We start from the raw sequence: 16,149 nt of genomic DNA, 5'->3' as shown, positions 1-16,149 counted from the left end.
AGCTTAAAAATACTGTTGAATAATGTTAATTATAGATAAACGAACTATTTGCATTTGTTAGTTTTTGGCTTTGGTTTATTAAACAATGAAAAATTATAACTGATAACGCGGATGTGTGAAAAAGTGTGTAAGAAAAAGTATAAATGGCAACATTCTGTAGATACAACCAAACACATACACACACAAACCGATGTATTGTGTAGATACAACCAAACACCTACACACACAAACCGATGTATTGTGTAAATATCAAGGTGGATTTATTAAGGTGACAGCATTCACCCAGCTGAATTTTTCACCGTAGGTATGGCTTACGTCAAAATGATATGCTTTGTTTGTATGTATTGGTATGTTTACATTCGTATGTTTACATTTGCTTGCTGATTTTGACGTGATGGTTTGACCAAACGTAACAACAAATACATGTAGTGTTTTACTTATATGTGTTTGCTGTCACCTGTAATAAATTCGCCTTGGTAAATATATAATTAAAAGAACACAGTTGTTCTTGGGGGTAAGTTTTTGTGCACGGGAAGGGCATGTTTTCATTCAGCATTATGTTGAAAACAGTGCAGACCGCACGGAATCCCTTACCGCATGCCCTTACCGTGCACAAAACTGAGCAAAACTATTTCCCGTAGATAACAGCTGTTTTAGTTGGTTACATACATACAAACAATATCTACAAAATTCATCGGTGACAAAATGGATGAAGAAGACATCGAAATTTGCGAGTTATTTCTTAATTTATTTCAACTATATATTTTATATAAAAAATACAAGGACCAAAAAAAGTGCAGAAGGTATAAAGTTCGGCCATTAAATAGGAATTGGGGCACAAGTGGTTATCAAATCCAAGTGTTCCGCCGAATGAAAACATTGGAGCCTGATGAATTGTTTTCACACACAAGGATGTCCCCGCCTGTGTATGAGCTGCTTTTAAAATTAGTGAGCAGTTCCTTGAGGAAGCCAGCGGATTGGTCCTGAGGAAAGACTATCTTTAGTTTTGCTGTATGCATATTGAGAAAGCGAGGCTTCAAGTCGATTAATATTTATTTCTTATTGGTTGTTTAGATATTTGTCACAAGGTGTATCTGTGAAGAGCATTGCATGGAGTTATAAGTTAGGTGCAACGACTGTGCGCGAAATAATACAGGAAACTTGTGAAGTTATCTGGCGGCTACTTTCTCCAGTTTACGTTAGCGAACCTACAGAATCCCTGTACAGGGATATTGCGAAGGATTTTTTTGATATGTGGAACATTCCAAATTGTGTTGGTGCAATCGATGGCAAGCATGTTGCAATCAAATGTCCAGCCAAGTCAAGTTCGATGTATTACAACTACAAAAAATTCTTTAGCATCGTTCTGATGGCCGTTTGTGATACCAAGTATACTTTCACTGCAGTAAGCATCGGGAGTTATGGTAGTCAGAGTGACGGAGGTAATAAAATTTAAATGTAATAAGTTATTTCACCTAATACATATGTATATTTTACAGGCATTTTTCAACTTTCATCGTTTGGACAGAACTTGATGCAAAATACTTTGCCACTACCGCCTCCCGCGCGTATATCTATGGAATCGCCCCAACCATTACCACATTTTTTCGTTGGTGATGATGATGACTTGATGCGTCCATATCCCGGTTTTAACTTACCAAGAACCAAACGGATTTTTAATTATCGCCTTTCAAGAGCGCGTAGAGTAATAGAGAACAGCTTTGGAATATTAACGGCGCGATGGAGAATTCTTCGCACCACGATTGAATGTGACCCTAAAAATTGCGAAAAAGTAGTGCTAGCCTGCATTGTTTTACACAATTTTATAATTTTAAACGATCACAATCGTTGGTATTGCCCTGAAAATTATGTTGATCGACAAGAACCAGGCAACATCGTTCATTGTGGGGAATGGCGACGAGAAATTAATAGTGAATCGTCATTACCACGTTTACGGACTACAATTCGGAGAGCCTCAACAAATTCATTTAATATCCGCGATAGGCTTGCTGATTATTTCATAAATGAAGGAGCTTTACCATACCAAGATGACATAGACCTTTCCATTGACGGACCCTACATATAAAATTGAAAGACATGTGAAGTGAAACAAATATATATAATATATAATGAATTATTTTATTATTTATGTTTATTTATTTATGAATTTTATTTACGAACTTTTAGTTATGCAATTAATATACATAAATATACTTACAAATATAAACTCCAACTGTAAATTTATGCAGTTAAAAATATTTGGAAATATTTTCATTCTTCAAGTAGTTCTTTTATTATTTCAAAATTCAGGTACAAAGTTTACATATTTACAAAATCACAGTATTCATATTCCATATTCAACGAATTCTAAAGCTAAATTAAAAAAAATTCAAACTAAGATAAAAATAAAAAAAAAATTCAAACTAAGAATAAAAAAACTACGAACCCTCATTCCGGCTCCTGCTCTATTTTAAATATCACCTCGAGGATTCCCTGCATGACCCGGGCTTGCTTAGCTGCACTCATTTTGGCAACCATTGAGCCAATCATGTAACCGAATGAGTCCGCCGAGTTGTTTGGTTTATTTTCTTTTTCTAGGCATCTCTTTTTCAAGAGATCGATTGCTTCCAAGATGCCATTCTCAACCTCAGCACTTCTGTCCCGTTTTTTCCGCTAGGTCGCTGTGACTGGGGTGGAGATGTCGCTGATGTTGATGGCAATGGTGAATCTACATCATCAAAAAACTCTTCTTCTGGCACAATTGGTGGCAACGGTGAGAGCATAGTAGTAGCAATTGAAGGCGTAAGCGAAGCTACTTCTGGGCACACATTTTGTGAGCACCTAATTCTTTAAAAAAACATTATTAGTTATCGCTTTATAAAAATATTCCAACTATACTTACGGTCGAGGAATAACTTGCGGCCTTAAAAATGACATGCTTTCAAGCAGATACCACGGCCTCTGGTAGTCTGCTCCACTGCCTGATGGTGCTTCTGATTTTCTGGCTTCTCTGCCATATCGATCGCGAAGAGCTAACCACCTCCGTCTGCATACCTCACCTTTAAAATAACTTGGTTATGAAATTTGAAATACTAGTAAATATAGCTCCCACTCACCCCTTGTGCGCAGCTCCTTTCCGATCTGTTCCCATATCATCGTTTTCCTTCCCTGGAACTTATATAGAGGATTGCTCTTGTCGTAGAGTTCCTTTTTATCTTGTACTAGGGATACAAGATGCTCATCGTTCAGCCCCATTTCCGTGTTTAATATGTTTGTACACAAATTTATAAATATATATGCATATGCATCTGCTTGTATCGACACAATGTTGCCATTGCTATTTTTGCTTACACACTTTTTCACACATCCGCGTTATCAGTTACAATTATTCATTGTTTAATAAACCAAAGCCAAAAACCAACAAATGCAAATAGTTCATTTATCTATAATTAACATTATTGAACAGTATTTTTAAGCTATTTTAACAAAAATTATCATTTTTCTAAGTTTGTTTTGTAAATGATTTCGAAATGTACTGCTTGGCAACACTGCGTGGTGAGAGAGCAATCAGCTGGGTCGCAATTACGGAATTTTTTTAATAATCGTAAAATAAAATCTACGGTACTACGATACGGAAGGAAGGAACTTTTCGTTTACATGGGGTTCTCATTAGTTTGATTGAAACAGCTGGGTCGGAATTGCGTTTACGGGCTTCACTGTTTTCAGCATAAGCCTAGCCACCACAAAAACAAAATACATTCGTAGACGCAGTCGCAGCGGCCATGATTCTATCAGCGACGGCGCTGAACAATTTAGAACAAAAACAAAAAGTTCATTCATAAGTTCGAGCTCATATTTCAATTTCATTCATAAAACGAGCCGCCCATATGCCAATTTTCGCGACCATTCGAAAATAGTCAATATTGGAATATTTCGCGTAGAATTATTTGCCAATATTTGATAAATCTTGAATTTTTGTCATGTCGAGTGGCCGCGGCTTCGTATATATGTATGCACCCTTATATGTATGTAAATATGTCTTCTAACTGTTCGACAGTCACGAGTTAATGCGACTTAGATTCCTTGAACAATTCCAGAGAATCACACATTTGAAGTTAAAGACTGAATTGTTGTTATTGAATCTGCATGTAATTTTGTTCAGTAAAAGGTTTTAACAATAAATATGAAAATGTTTTAACTTTTTATACCCGAGTGTTCACATAGATATGTATGCGGAATGATTATGAGTGAAAATAGTATTTAAGTAAAAAAATTAGCAATCAGTCGGTCTTGGATGCGCTTTGCTGTTGAGGATGCTGCATCTTGGTTTACAAAAATGTCGTTTGTTCTGGGCTCTGTAAATTCATTTTCGGTCTGGTATATTCCTTCTCTTAAACGAATATTATGTAAAACTGAGCACGCGTTAACTACTTGTCCAGTAAATCCTGGATCATACAAGAGTGTCCTTTGTTGAGACAAGCACCGCCACGTTGCCTTAAGAACGCCAAAAAGTCTCTCAACTGGATTACGAGCTTTGCACAATGCCTCATAATACAAGAATTTCGGAGTACCTTCCGGTTGGTTTGTTAGAGGAGTCATCAGCCAAGGCTCCAAAGGGTACCCGGAATCACCTGCAGAGAATTTTTGATTTTTAAATCCCTTATTTTTATTTAAATATATTTATTAATGGATTAAAAAGCCTACCAATCAAAAACATGTTATGGTTTCCAATTTCAAAACTCCGTTGCATAACCATTCGCACCGCAGAGGAACTCCAAATATATGAATCGTGCCGTGCTCCCGGAAATTTGCCATTTACGTTTAAAATTTTAAGAGTAGGATCACATATCTGTAAAACATTAAAAGGAAATCTTGATTCTTGAATACTTTACAAATTATGTTGTTACCATTTGGACATTAAGCGAATGGTAGCCGTGGTGGTTGACATACGCTTCTTCATGACGTTTCGGGGCCAAAATTGACACGTGCGTGCAAACGATAGCTCCAATGGTACCTCCCAAAAACGGGGAGGTTGCTGAAGCAAAAATTTCTTTTGCCGCTTGCCGCTCCACTTGGGTCATGGGAAATCTCACCTTTGCGCAAAACATTGAGCTGTTGATTGCAGCTGTTACCCGATGAATGCCACGGCTAACGGACGACTGGCTCATAGATATTCCCCATTGCTCACCTACGGGTCGTTGATAACACCCGGTTGCAAAAAATCGCAGTGCAGCTAGAACCTAGTTGTATAAAGGCAGAATTTAGAACTGAATTAGCTTGAATGTTACCAAATTTACCTGTTTTTCAGTCGAAATCGTGTTATTCTGGAACCTCTAAGATGGCTGTCAAGCTGCGAAACTACGTCCTCAGTCAAGTCTGGAGTTAAACGGAATAACTTCTGGAACTCCCCTGCATCCAAATCGAAAGGATTGTCCACATGCCGGAGCAAACTTCGATCAACTATTTGAGGGCTCACTTCCTCCTCTCCACGCGATAAATCATAAGCCAAATACTCAAAGGACATACTCACGCTTTTTAAATAATTTTTTGATCATATAATTTCACAGTTTTGATTAAAATCACTAATTCTTCTTTATCGTTTGATTTAACAACACCAAAATTATTGTCGTTTAGTTCGCGATAATCGACAGGTTAACCAAACAGCTGATTTTTTCTTGCCGACTTTCGTAATGAAATGGGTTACTGAATAGGAAAATCGTAAAAATTGTGGTTAAGGAAAGATAACAAAGCGAATATCGATAAAATGTGTTAGTGAATCGCACCACAGATTTTACTAAAGAGATTAAATATAGGAATGCATATTCATACGATTGCCTTTATGGCTGTTTTACATATAAATCAATTCAAAAGAAGTACGAATAATTTAATATAGAAAATAAATTTCTAAATAACAGGTATTCGAAAAACCTGAATACACTATTTTAAATCAAATCTAATTAAACCAAATACAAAAAATTAAATAAAAATATCGAACAAAGAAAAATACCTAAGGGACTTGAACCTGAGTCAAATATGGGACGATGCACTGCATACACGACACGTCTTTCACGATTGCGCTAAACTATAATTACTAATGAAATTTTCTAAATCAGTCATTTATTCGATTCGCAGGTTTATATGCACATTTTCTGCGTTAGTTGAAAGTTTGTATGCGTAATCATATGCATATGTATGTGTGTATGCGCGTTTGGCTTTCTGGACGGATATTAGAATGATATTTTCTCATCAATATAATTTGGATTTGATGAAAGAGATTAAAGACATATGTATGTACATAATTTCTGTTTTGATTAATTTATATAAAAATAGTTCATATCCAGTATGAACTATTTTATACCGAAAAAAATTTCCATTTATAAAATTCAAAAAAAACAGTATTTTAAAGAAATTTTAATTAAAATAAACTAAAAAATTTTACCAAACTTTCCTGGTTTGAATTGTAAAAAAGAAAATGTGCAAGGAAAAAAATATGACTTCAGGACTTGAACCTGAATTAAATACGTTCCAAAAAACAAAACGAATAATTCCGCCGACTTTAGCTTCTGCACCACCTTCTTAATTGCAAATTTATTCGCTTCGCTGTGGGCATGAAATAAGTTGAGTCCCTTAGTAGTGTGGTAAACGCAGAAAAAATCTGAATTCCTGTCCTAGCGTGGTAAGTAAATATAGAAACCCTGCACTAGCGTGGTAAATATCTGCAATCCCCCACTAGTGACGAAAGTTGAATTTGAAAATCCCTTAGTATGAATCTACAAATTAGTACTCGAAAAAAGCTCATTTAACATTTGCTCCTTCTCATTGCATTAACATTCTCTGGTAACACCAATAGCAGAGAATGTTAATGCAATGAGAAGGAGCAAATCTTAAATGAGCTTAGCAATAGCAATTTTATATAAGTGAAAAATATATCTACTGTACTTTAAACGCCAAGGCATCAGTGTTGATTAATTTTAACGAAATAATGTGGCTGCTCTGAAAACAGTTCTAGTATGAGATTTAGCTACCTCTGTTTCATACTTGTTATGGCCGAGCGAGTAGATGCTTGACTAAGACTTGAGAATTTGTGAGTTCGAATCTCAGTGGACTGAACACCGAATTGGTGTGTACAAGTTTTTTAATGTAAACAAAAGAATATTGAAAATTCGTGAGTTCGAATCTCACTGAAAAATATAAATTTTATAATTTCTAAATAAAACAATTTAACGAAACTCATCAGCCTGATTACTTTTTAATGAGGAGTTATTGAGGAGTTTGTGCTGATTACTTTTTGATGACGAAAATGAGTAGTTTAGAGCAAAGCAGATATATTTTTCAGTTATAAGAAATTTCTATTGGTAAAAGAGAGATAGAATATCACACCGACAAGAGGAAACTATCAGAACTTTCCTATGGCTAGAACAAAAATGTGCAGTTGGATGATGATAGTGATGATGATAATATGAGTGCTAATATAATAGCCAGCTGCCTTGTAGGGTGCGAATCGAATAAATGAGTGATTTAGAAAAGTTCATTAGTAATTGTAGTTTAGCGTAATCCTGAAAGACGTGTCGTGTATGCAGTACGTCGTCCCATATTTGACTCAGGTTCAAGTCCCTTAGGTATTTTTCTTTGTTCGATAGTTTTATTTAATTTTTTGTATTTGGTTTAATTAGAATTGATTTAAAATAGTGTATTCAGGTTTTTCTAATACCTGTTACTTAGAAATTTATTTTCTATTGTATATAAAATTATACATACTTCTTTTGAATTGATTTATATGTAAAACAGCCACACAGGCAATGCATATGAATATGCATTCATATATGTATGTATGTATTGTATTTAATCTCTTCAGTCAAATCTGAACTACTTACATACACATATTGATGAGAAAATATTCTAATATCCATGGATGCATCCAGAAAGCCAAACGCGCATACACGCATATGTATATAAATATACATAAATATATACAAACCTTCAACGAACGCAAAATGTATGCATATAAAAAACAACAACTGCGACCGTCTTCTTGTCCATCAGTGAAAAGATGGGATATGTATAACCTATGACCAAAAAGAACCGGGAAGGTGATGTTGACTGTTTTCTTCGATTGCCAAGGCATAGTCCACCATGAGTACCTTCCATCGGGCCAGACAGTCAATAAAGAATACAACTTATCCGTTTTGAAGCCTTTGAGAGGTGCTGTATGTTGCAAACGGCCGGAAATGTGAGCAAACAATTCTTGGATTTTGCATGATGATAACGCGCCACCGCACCGATCAAAGAGATCAAAGAGAATACGACGAAGGAGCTGAAGGCCATGTAGGCCTACCGGGGTTGTTTGGAGGACTGGGTTAAACGTTGGCACATGTGTGTTTCTTCAGACGGGTCATATTTTGAAGGAGATAATATAAATTTGCCTGAAATTTAACTCTGTTATGTTTTATTTAAACATTCCCGGTACTTTTTGATCAAAGGGTACATATATACGGCTTTGCGGACAGAAATGTGTGATTCACTGGAATTGTTCAAGGAATCTAAGTCGCATTAACTCGCGACTGTTGAACAGTTAGAAGACATATTTACATACATATAAGGGTGCATGCATATGTACATACGGAACCGCGGCCACTCGATATGACAAAAATTCAAGATTTATCAAATATTGGCAAATAATTCCACGCGAAATATTCCAATATTGACTATTTTCGAATGGTCGCGAAAATTGGCATATGGGCGGCTCGTTTTATGAATGAAATTGAAATATGAGCTCGAACTTATGAATGAACTTTGTGTTTTTGTTCTAAATTGTTCAGCGCCGTCGCTGATAGAATCATGGCCGCTGCGACTGCGTCTACGAATGTATTTTGTTTTTGTAGTCGCTAGGCTAGATTTTAGCTTTGGGCGACATGCGCATGTGAGGTATGTGTTTTTGTTGTGTTCTAGAACATTTTAGAATGTTTGGTGGCAAAGCGGCCATCGCGTTGCGCTTGCTGTTGCTTTTGCGTCTATCAAAGTATTGTGTTTTTGTAAGTACAATATTAGGAATATCGACTGGTGAAAGACAAAAGTACACGGAAGCAAGAAGGAAGCGCTGTGCTCGCGCATATATGCATGAAGGTATGAACGTGCATAAATAAATATAAAATAAGTGTTGATTTACATTAAACCGTTCTTTTTTTCTGAATGCAAATACCTCCTATTGACATGTACATACATACATATTATGTATATTGTCATATACCATCATTTATGTACATATAGAGTATACGTTCATTTATGAATGTATGTAATGAAAAACTTCATGAATTACTTTAAGAATTTATTAAAACTTATTCGCGTCGCGCGCATACATATGTATCTACGTAGACATCACAAACCTTTTGTTCACAACGCAGGCGCAGAAATAAACGCTCTGCGTATTTATCCTCCCCACGTGACTCGCCATCAATTCTCGGCGCCATTTTTTTCTTTTTTTTAAATTTGTTTTTTTTTATGTAATTGAAAGAAAAATTATGTTAAAAATCTTACGTATTCGCTTATCATTTCAAAAGTAACAAAATGTTAAAAAAATAAGCAGTCGAAGAAATAAACGCACCGCCTAATTTTCCTCGCCACATGTTAGACTCGATTTCAATTCCCGGCGCAAACTTTTTTTATTAGGTTCTTTTTTAAATTCGTTTTTTTTATGTAATTGAAAAAAAACTTATGTTAAAAATCTTACTTATTCGCTTATTATTTCAAAAATACGAAAATAGTAAAAATTTAATTGGTTTAATGTCGAGGTGAGAAATGTGTTGTGTGTTGTGGTGAAAGATGTTTGGTGTTTCTAATTTTTGTGTGGGCAAAAGTCAGTGAGGTGTCTATAAACTCGGTGTGCTAAATTCCCTTACTACAAATCTTTCAAATCTGAATTGTACTAAAAAAGGCTCACAGTAACATTTGCACCTTCTCATTGCATTAACATTCTCTGCCAATAGTAACATTGACTGCTCAATAGGAAAAAAATGACTTTGGGCCAAACAATAGCAAGTTTTGCTACTGCCAAGGTTCAGCGAGAGGAGTGAGTTTAGAAATAGAATTAACCGCTTAATTGTTCTTTTTTTTGCCGACTTCATTTCCCACCGTTATGATGCATTCTCTCAGCACTGAGAGGCTGAGCGAAGGCTTTGGCGAATTGAAATAGATAACATTTCAATACAAAAACAATTTAGAGCAAACAAATGGCAAAATAATATTAAAATATATTTATTATACTTAGCTTATTTTCTTTCCATATTTTAATCGGTCTCGCTGGTGCGCACTTAGATGTAAATTAGCACCATTATTTCTTTAATTTCAGCGTTTAAAACTCTTGAAATTTTAAAAATTAAAGCACCACTTTAACATTCACGTCCACTCACGGCCTCAACCTCTGTCCACATGCTGTGTGCATGTATGTGCACTTACCACAGCAAAAAATATTACGGTAAAATTTCTCAAGAAATCCAGCGCGCATTCATAGGCACAGCATTGTATGTACATATGGACAGTAACCTTCAAATACTCTGATTTCAGAGTAAGTTTCTAACCCTCTAGATATATGAATATGTATGTTTTATGCACTTTTTATCAATTGAAGAACTACATACGTAAAGTAATAGGTATACCAATTAACTATTTACTTTCAGAGAACATAAACTAATTGTTTCGAAATTTAGTTCTAGTATTGAAATGTCCGACACAGAACTTTTTGTGCTGTTTTCTGCAAGTTACTGCATGGTCATGCGCGCACTTTACGGAAAGCAGTTCCGGTTGAGCGTTTAGAAAACATATTTACATACATATATTGATGCATACATACATATGTACGGAGCCGCGGACACTCGACTTGATAAAAATTCAAGATTTACCAAATATTGGCAAATAATTATGCACGACATATTTCCAATATTGACTATTTTCGAATGGTTGAGAAAATTGGCATATGGGCGGCTTGTTTTATGAACGAAAGCACTTTGCTCTTAGAACTATGAACTCGAATTTATCAATAAACTTTTTGATGATGAGTTTTTGTTGTACAGTACTATAGTTGAAACTGTTCAGCGCCGCTGTGACTATTTTAGGCTGTTCAGTACTATGGCAACTAGAATTATGCCCGCTACGGCTGCGCTAATTAATGCATTTTTTTCTTGTAGTCGCTAGGCATAGAATTTTAGCTTTCGACGATATGTACGCATTTAGAGAAATAAAGTGAGTGCCCTGTGTGTGCGGTTGTATGTACATGCATGTATATTAATAACCATTGTTTTGCTGGAAGTTCAGAATACAAATATGTGCGTACATAGGTTAGGGCAGTGGTCGCCAACTCGTCCGTCCGTCATACCAGTATTAGCAAATTACAGAAATTTTCATAATAAATAGATAAACAGCGGCAACACTGCGGTAAGCGATTTCGCGCCGACAAACACGACGCGAAGTCGCGTCTCCGTTCTAGGATCGGCTGGAACCAATTAGCGTGTTCGAGAATTTTTTGTCTTTATATATACGCAATGCACGTCGACATTGCGCTCAGTTTAATACTGAACGGCATTATCAATGTTCTGCGTGCAGCGGTTGGGTTAGAGTTCGAAACATTATGGCAAGCAGTAGTAAGAAGGCGAAGGCATACCATTTCCATTCGGAATAGGAAGAACAATAGTTCTTCACAGAAGTTAAAGGCAAAAGTGTTTGTTTGTATTGTAATACATCTGTGTCAGTTCCTAAAAAAGGAAATATTGAGAGGCATCATAAAACTGTACATTCGAATTTTGAGAAGGCATTCCCGTTAAATTTTGCCACCAGAAAAGAAAAACTGAAACATTTAAAAATCCAGTTAATTGGACAACAGTCAATATTTTTGAAAACAATCGACAAAAATAAGGCTGCAACTGAAGCATCTTATCGTGTTTCCCAGATAATTGCACAAAAGAAAAAACCTTATGAAGACGGGGAAATCATAAAACAAGCATTTTTGGAAGCTGCAGATTCTTTATTCGCCAACTTTAGAAATAAAGACGAAATAGTGTCTGCTATAAATCTATGCAACTTTCTGCTAATACAGTGATGAGGCGAGTAGAAGTAATGAGCAATGATATTTTTTTACAGTTAAGAAGTGACTTAGATAACTATATTTATTTTTCACTGCAACTGGATGAATCAACAGATGTAGTTGACACCTCACAGATGGCCATATTTGTCAGGATGGCTTTTAGTGATTTTACAAGTAACGAAGATCTTTTGAAGTTTATTCCACTCAAAGGACATACTACTTGGCTAGAGCTGTTTCTCATTTAAAAAATCTCATCTCTTCTGAGAAAATTCCAATATCAAAAATGGTAGGCCTGACAACTGACGGTGCTCCAGCTATGGTGGGTTGTGATAAGGGGCTCGTGGCGCTATGTCATAAGGATGAAAGTTTTCCACAATTTCTTAGTTACCACTGTATTATACATCAGCAAGCATTATGTGGAAATTTTCTAAACTTGAACAACGTTATGAAACTGGTGGTGAAAATTGTGAACAAGATTAGAGCTGAAGCGTTACAAAGAAGATTATTTAAAACCTTGGCTGATGAAATCGACTATCAATACGGAGAGCTACTTATTCACTCTGAAGTGCGATGGTTAAGCAGAGGACGAGTGCTCAAACGTTTCAATGATGTCCTGCCTGCTATATTCCAATTTTTCAAAGAACGCGATAAACCGATACCTGAACTGGAAAATTTGACTTGGCTCATAGATTTTGGTTTTCTTGTGGACATTACAGAGAAATTAAATGAACTTAACTTGCAGCTTCAAGGCAGGGATAAAGAATTAGCGGAAATGATTTCTGATATAAATGCATTTATTACAAAACTTGAATTTTGGGAACAAAACCTAAAAAACCGCGATACTAAGCATTTTCCTATTCTTTCCGAAAAGATATCCAAAAATCTATTAGAGCCCTATGACAGTAAATATCATATGGAAATAGTTTCTAACTTGAAGGAAAACTTCAAAAATCGTTTCAAGGATTTCAGCAAAATTGCTTTAGTGACGCAATTTGTTGTTTCACCCTTCATGGACATTGATATACAACAGTTTGCAACTTGTGTTATGAACAACTTTGGCGAAGACATTGCTGTGACAGAAATGGAACTGATTGCTTTTCAAAGTGACTTGACTTTAAAATCTTTAGGTTCAAATACAAAATGTATATGGACTTTAGTAAGTAAAGATAAGTATTCAGTTTTATGTCGTGTTGCGTTGAAAGTGAAAGCGTTATTCAGTTCAACTTATTTGTGTGAATCTTCTTTTTCCAATATAAAATTTATTAAAAATAAATACCGCAATCGGCTTACAGATATACATTTGGATAACTGTATTCGAATGACTGTATCAAATTATACTGCAAATATTAAAAAAATTATCGATGAGTCAGAATGTCAACCTTCTCATTAAATATGCTCTTTTTATCTGCCCATATTTTATTTATATAATAATGTACTATTACTGTTTTGTTGTTTTTTTAAGTCGCTTGTGATTTGCCATTATGACTGCAAAAAATTTTGTTACGATTGATAGGTGTGAACATGGATGTAGTTATGCATAAGTATAAGCACTATAAGTCATAAGTTTATTATATATAGAACGTATATTAGTAAAATAAATACATGTATTGTATGTCGAATATAACTGTGTATTATTTAATTTATGTTGGCTTGTGCAAGTAGCTCGCTGTTTATTTCAAAATCTTGAAAGTAGCTCAACACATTGAAAAGGTTGGCGACCACTGGGCTGGGGTATCAAATGTGCATACGCACATACAAATATGTACATGCATATGCAAATGAGAATTGTTTTAGCATTTGTTAGGCAGGAATTTGATCATTAGAATATTTGCGCCCTAATCATAGCATGGAATATGATAAGGCGATGCTCGTGAGATAGGTCATAGTTGCTGCATGCTTATGCACATATGAAACACTATAAGAAGTGAAGATGCAATTGAACTTTTGCACAAACATAACTCACATAATACATGTATATATATATATATCTACACTAATATTATAAAGAGGAAAACTTTGTTTGTTTGGTTGTAATGAATAGGCTCAAAAACTACTGGACCGATTTTAAAAATTCTTTCACCATTCGAAAGCTACATCCTCCACGAGTAACATGGATTATATTTTATTTTGGAAATAGGGCTCGAGATATAGGTCAAATCGTGGACCCGGGTAACCTTAGGATGTGTATGTACAATATGGATATCAAATGGAAGCTGTTGGTGAATGCTTTAGTCCAGAGTATTTTTCATGCCGCTCCGTGACTAGGGTCTCGAGATATAGGTCAAAACGTGGACCCGGGTAACCTTTGGTTGTGTATGTACAATATGGGTATCAAATGAAAGCTGTTGATAAGTGCTTTAATATGGGGTCATTTTCATACCTATTGATGACTAGGGTCTCGAAATATATGCCAAAACGTGGACCCGCCGTGTCTTTGCACCGAATTAAACCAAACTTACGCACATTGTTAAGTAAGTATTGAAAATGGGTTTCGTAAAGTTTGGTTGTAATTCGGAGCACTGGCAACGGGTACAGCGTTCTTTTGAACCAGCCAAAATGTCGCTTACTTTTTTAACGCTTGGGGCGGAACTGAACTGTCAAATTGACAGTGTGAGTTACAATGTGTCAATATTTCTTTCTGATTTGGATGCCATAAGGAAAAAACGTAAGTGCAACATGTAAAAATTGTTTGTGAATTTTTTTGGAGTGGATTTTGGAACAGTGAATAGTTTATTACTAAATTTGAGAATTTAATGTGAAATCCGAATGAAATTATGTGTTCGTGGAAAAAAATATTTTTTTCGTTCTTTTTTTTGAAAAATATAAATGGATAATGGTTAAAAAAGCTCCAATGCTTAATAAAACATATAAATTGAAACGAAAAATTCATGGATGATCAGGAAAAAAGACGATTGTTTATTCATACGCGTTGATTTGAAATTTAAAAACAATCTTCTTTTTTCCTGATTTTCAATTTATATTTTATATTTACTCAAAAACAAATAGAAAAACAAAAAATATTGTTTATGCCAAACCGCTTGAATAAAGAATAAAGAAATAAATAATATGAAAATCATATATTTTCTGTTCTAAACCATATCTATTCTATTTTAGTGTGCCCAGCGAAGGGGGCCGGGTTTGCTAGTATATCAATATACCGAAACACTTCTATGCTCTATGAATTAACTTCGACTCAAAAAAGTAGTAAAAATTTTCATCAAATTTGTAAAGTTTTAAATTTACTAAAACGCGCATACACCTAAATGTGAGGTCGTTTTATAATATATTTTGTTTAAATCCTTCTTTTTAAATTAAATAAATAAACAAAAAGTTGGCGCATACACTAAATCAAATCATCACGATAAATCATTACAGTTTGATTGAAAATATTGATATATTGAATAAAATTTCGTTTCCCAAAAATCGGGAATTATCAAATTTGCGGAAGGAGAATTTGCGGATCTCACCCTCAATGCAAATACCAATACATATTCATTTGTATGCATTCAACATTTGGGACCAAAGTATCTTAAGAATTTTAGGCCAAGTATAATGATTTATTTAATGAAACTTGGTTGAGATGTTAGGGAGTGGCTCATGAACAACTTTTATAACTTTCAAAATTTACACACATTATAATACAATACACTTATTAATTTGTACAATATAATACACTAGCAAAGCCGGCCCGCTTCGCTGGGCACACTAAAATAGAATAGATATGGTTTAGAACAGAAAAGATATGGTTTTCATATTATTTATTTCTTTATTCTCATACTATTTATTTATTTATTCAATACCACGTTTTGGTCTCTATCTCGAGACCCTAGTCACGGAGCGGCATGAAAAATACTCTGAACTAAAGCATTCACCAACAGCTTCCATTTCATACCCATATTGAACATACACATCCGAAGGTTACCTGAGTAAACGTTTTGACCTATATCTCGAGACCCCTGTCACGGAGTGGCATGAAAAATACTCTGAACTAAAGCATTCACCAACAGCTTCAATTTGATATCCATATTGTACAAACACATTCTAGGCTCCATGTTTTGGTCTCTATCTCGAGACCC

General features: G+C 35.0%; 1 protein-coding gene across 1 annotated transcript; it reads left to right on the top strand.

Moving 5' to 3' along the window:
* The first annotated feature begins 1,369 nt into the window (after positions 1–1,369).
* Positions 1,370–2,086, top strand: LOC128869922 (uncharacterized). Its single transcript, XM_054112521.1, has 2 exons — positions 1,370–1,442; positions 1,500–2,086. The coding sequence occupies exons 1-2, from the start codon at positions 1,370–1,372 to the stop codon at positions 2,084–2,086; spliced, it is 660 nt and encodes a 219-aa protein (XP_053968496.1).
* Positions 2,087–16,149: the final 14,063 nt, after the last annotated feature.

This window comes from Anastrepha ludens, chromosome X (genome assembly GCF_028408465.1).
Source record: "Anastrepha ludens isolate Willacy chromosome X, idAnaLude1.1, whole genome shotgun sequence".
Taxonomy (NCBI): Eukaryota; Metazoa; Arthropoda; class Insecta; order Diptera; family Tephritidae; genus Anastrepha; species Anastrepha ludens.
The sequence above is the reverse complement of the archived record's forward strand: the minus strand, read 5'-3'. Positions and strand labels throughout refer to the sequence as shown.

Bases quoted from the DNA above. Each gene is read 5' to 3' on its own strand.
- LOC128869922 (XM_054112521.1), top strand. From the start codon at position 1,370: ATGGCCGTTTGTGATACCAAGTATACTTTCACTGCAGTAAGCATCGGG. The intron at 1,443-1,499 runs GTAATAAAATTT...TATATTTTACAG, and splicing joins TGGTAGTCAGAGTGACGGAG to GCATTTTTCAACTTTCATCG.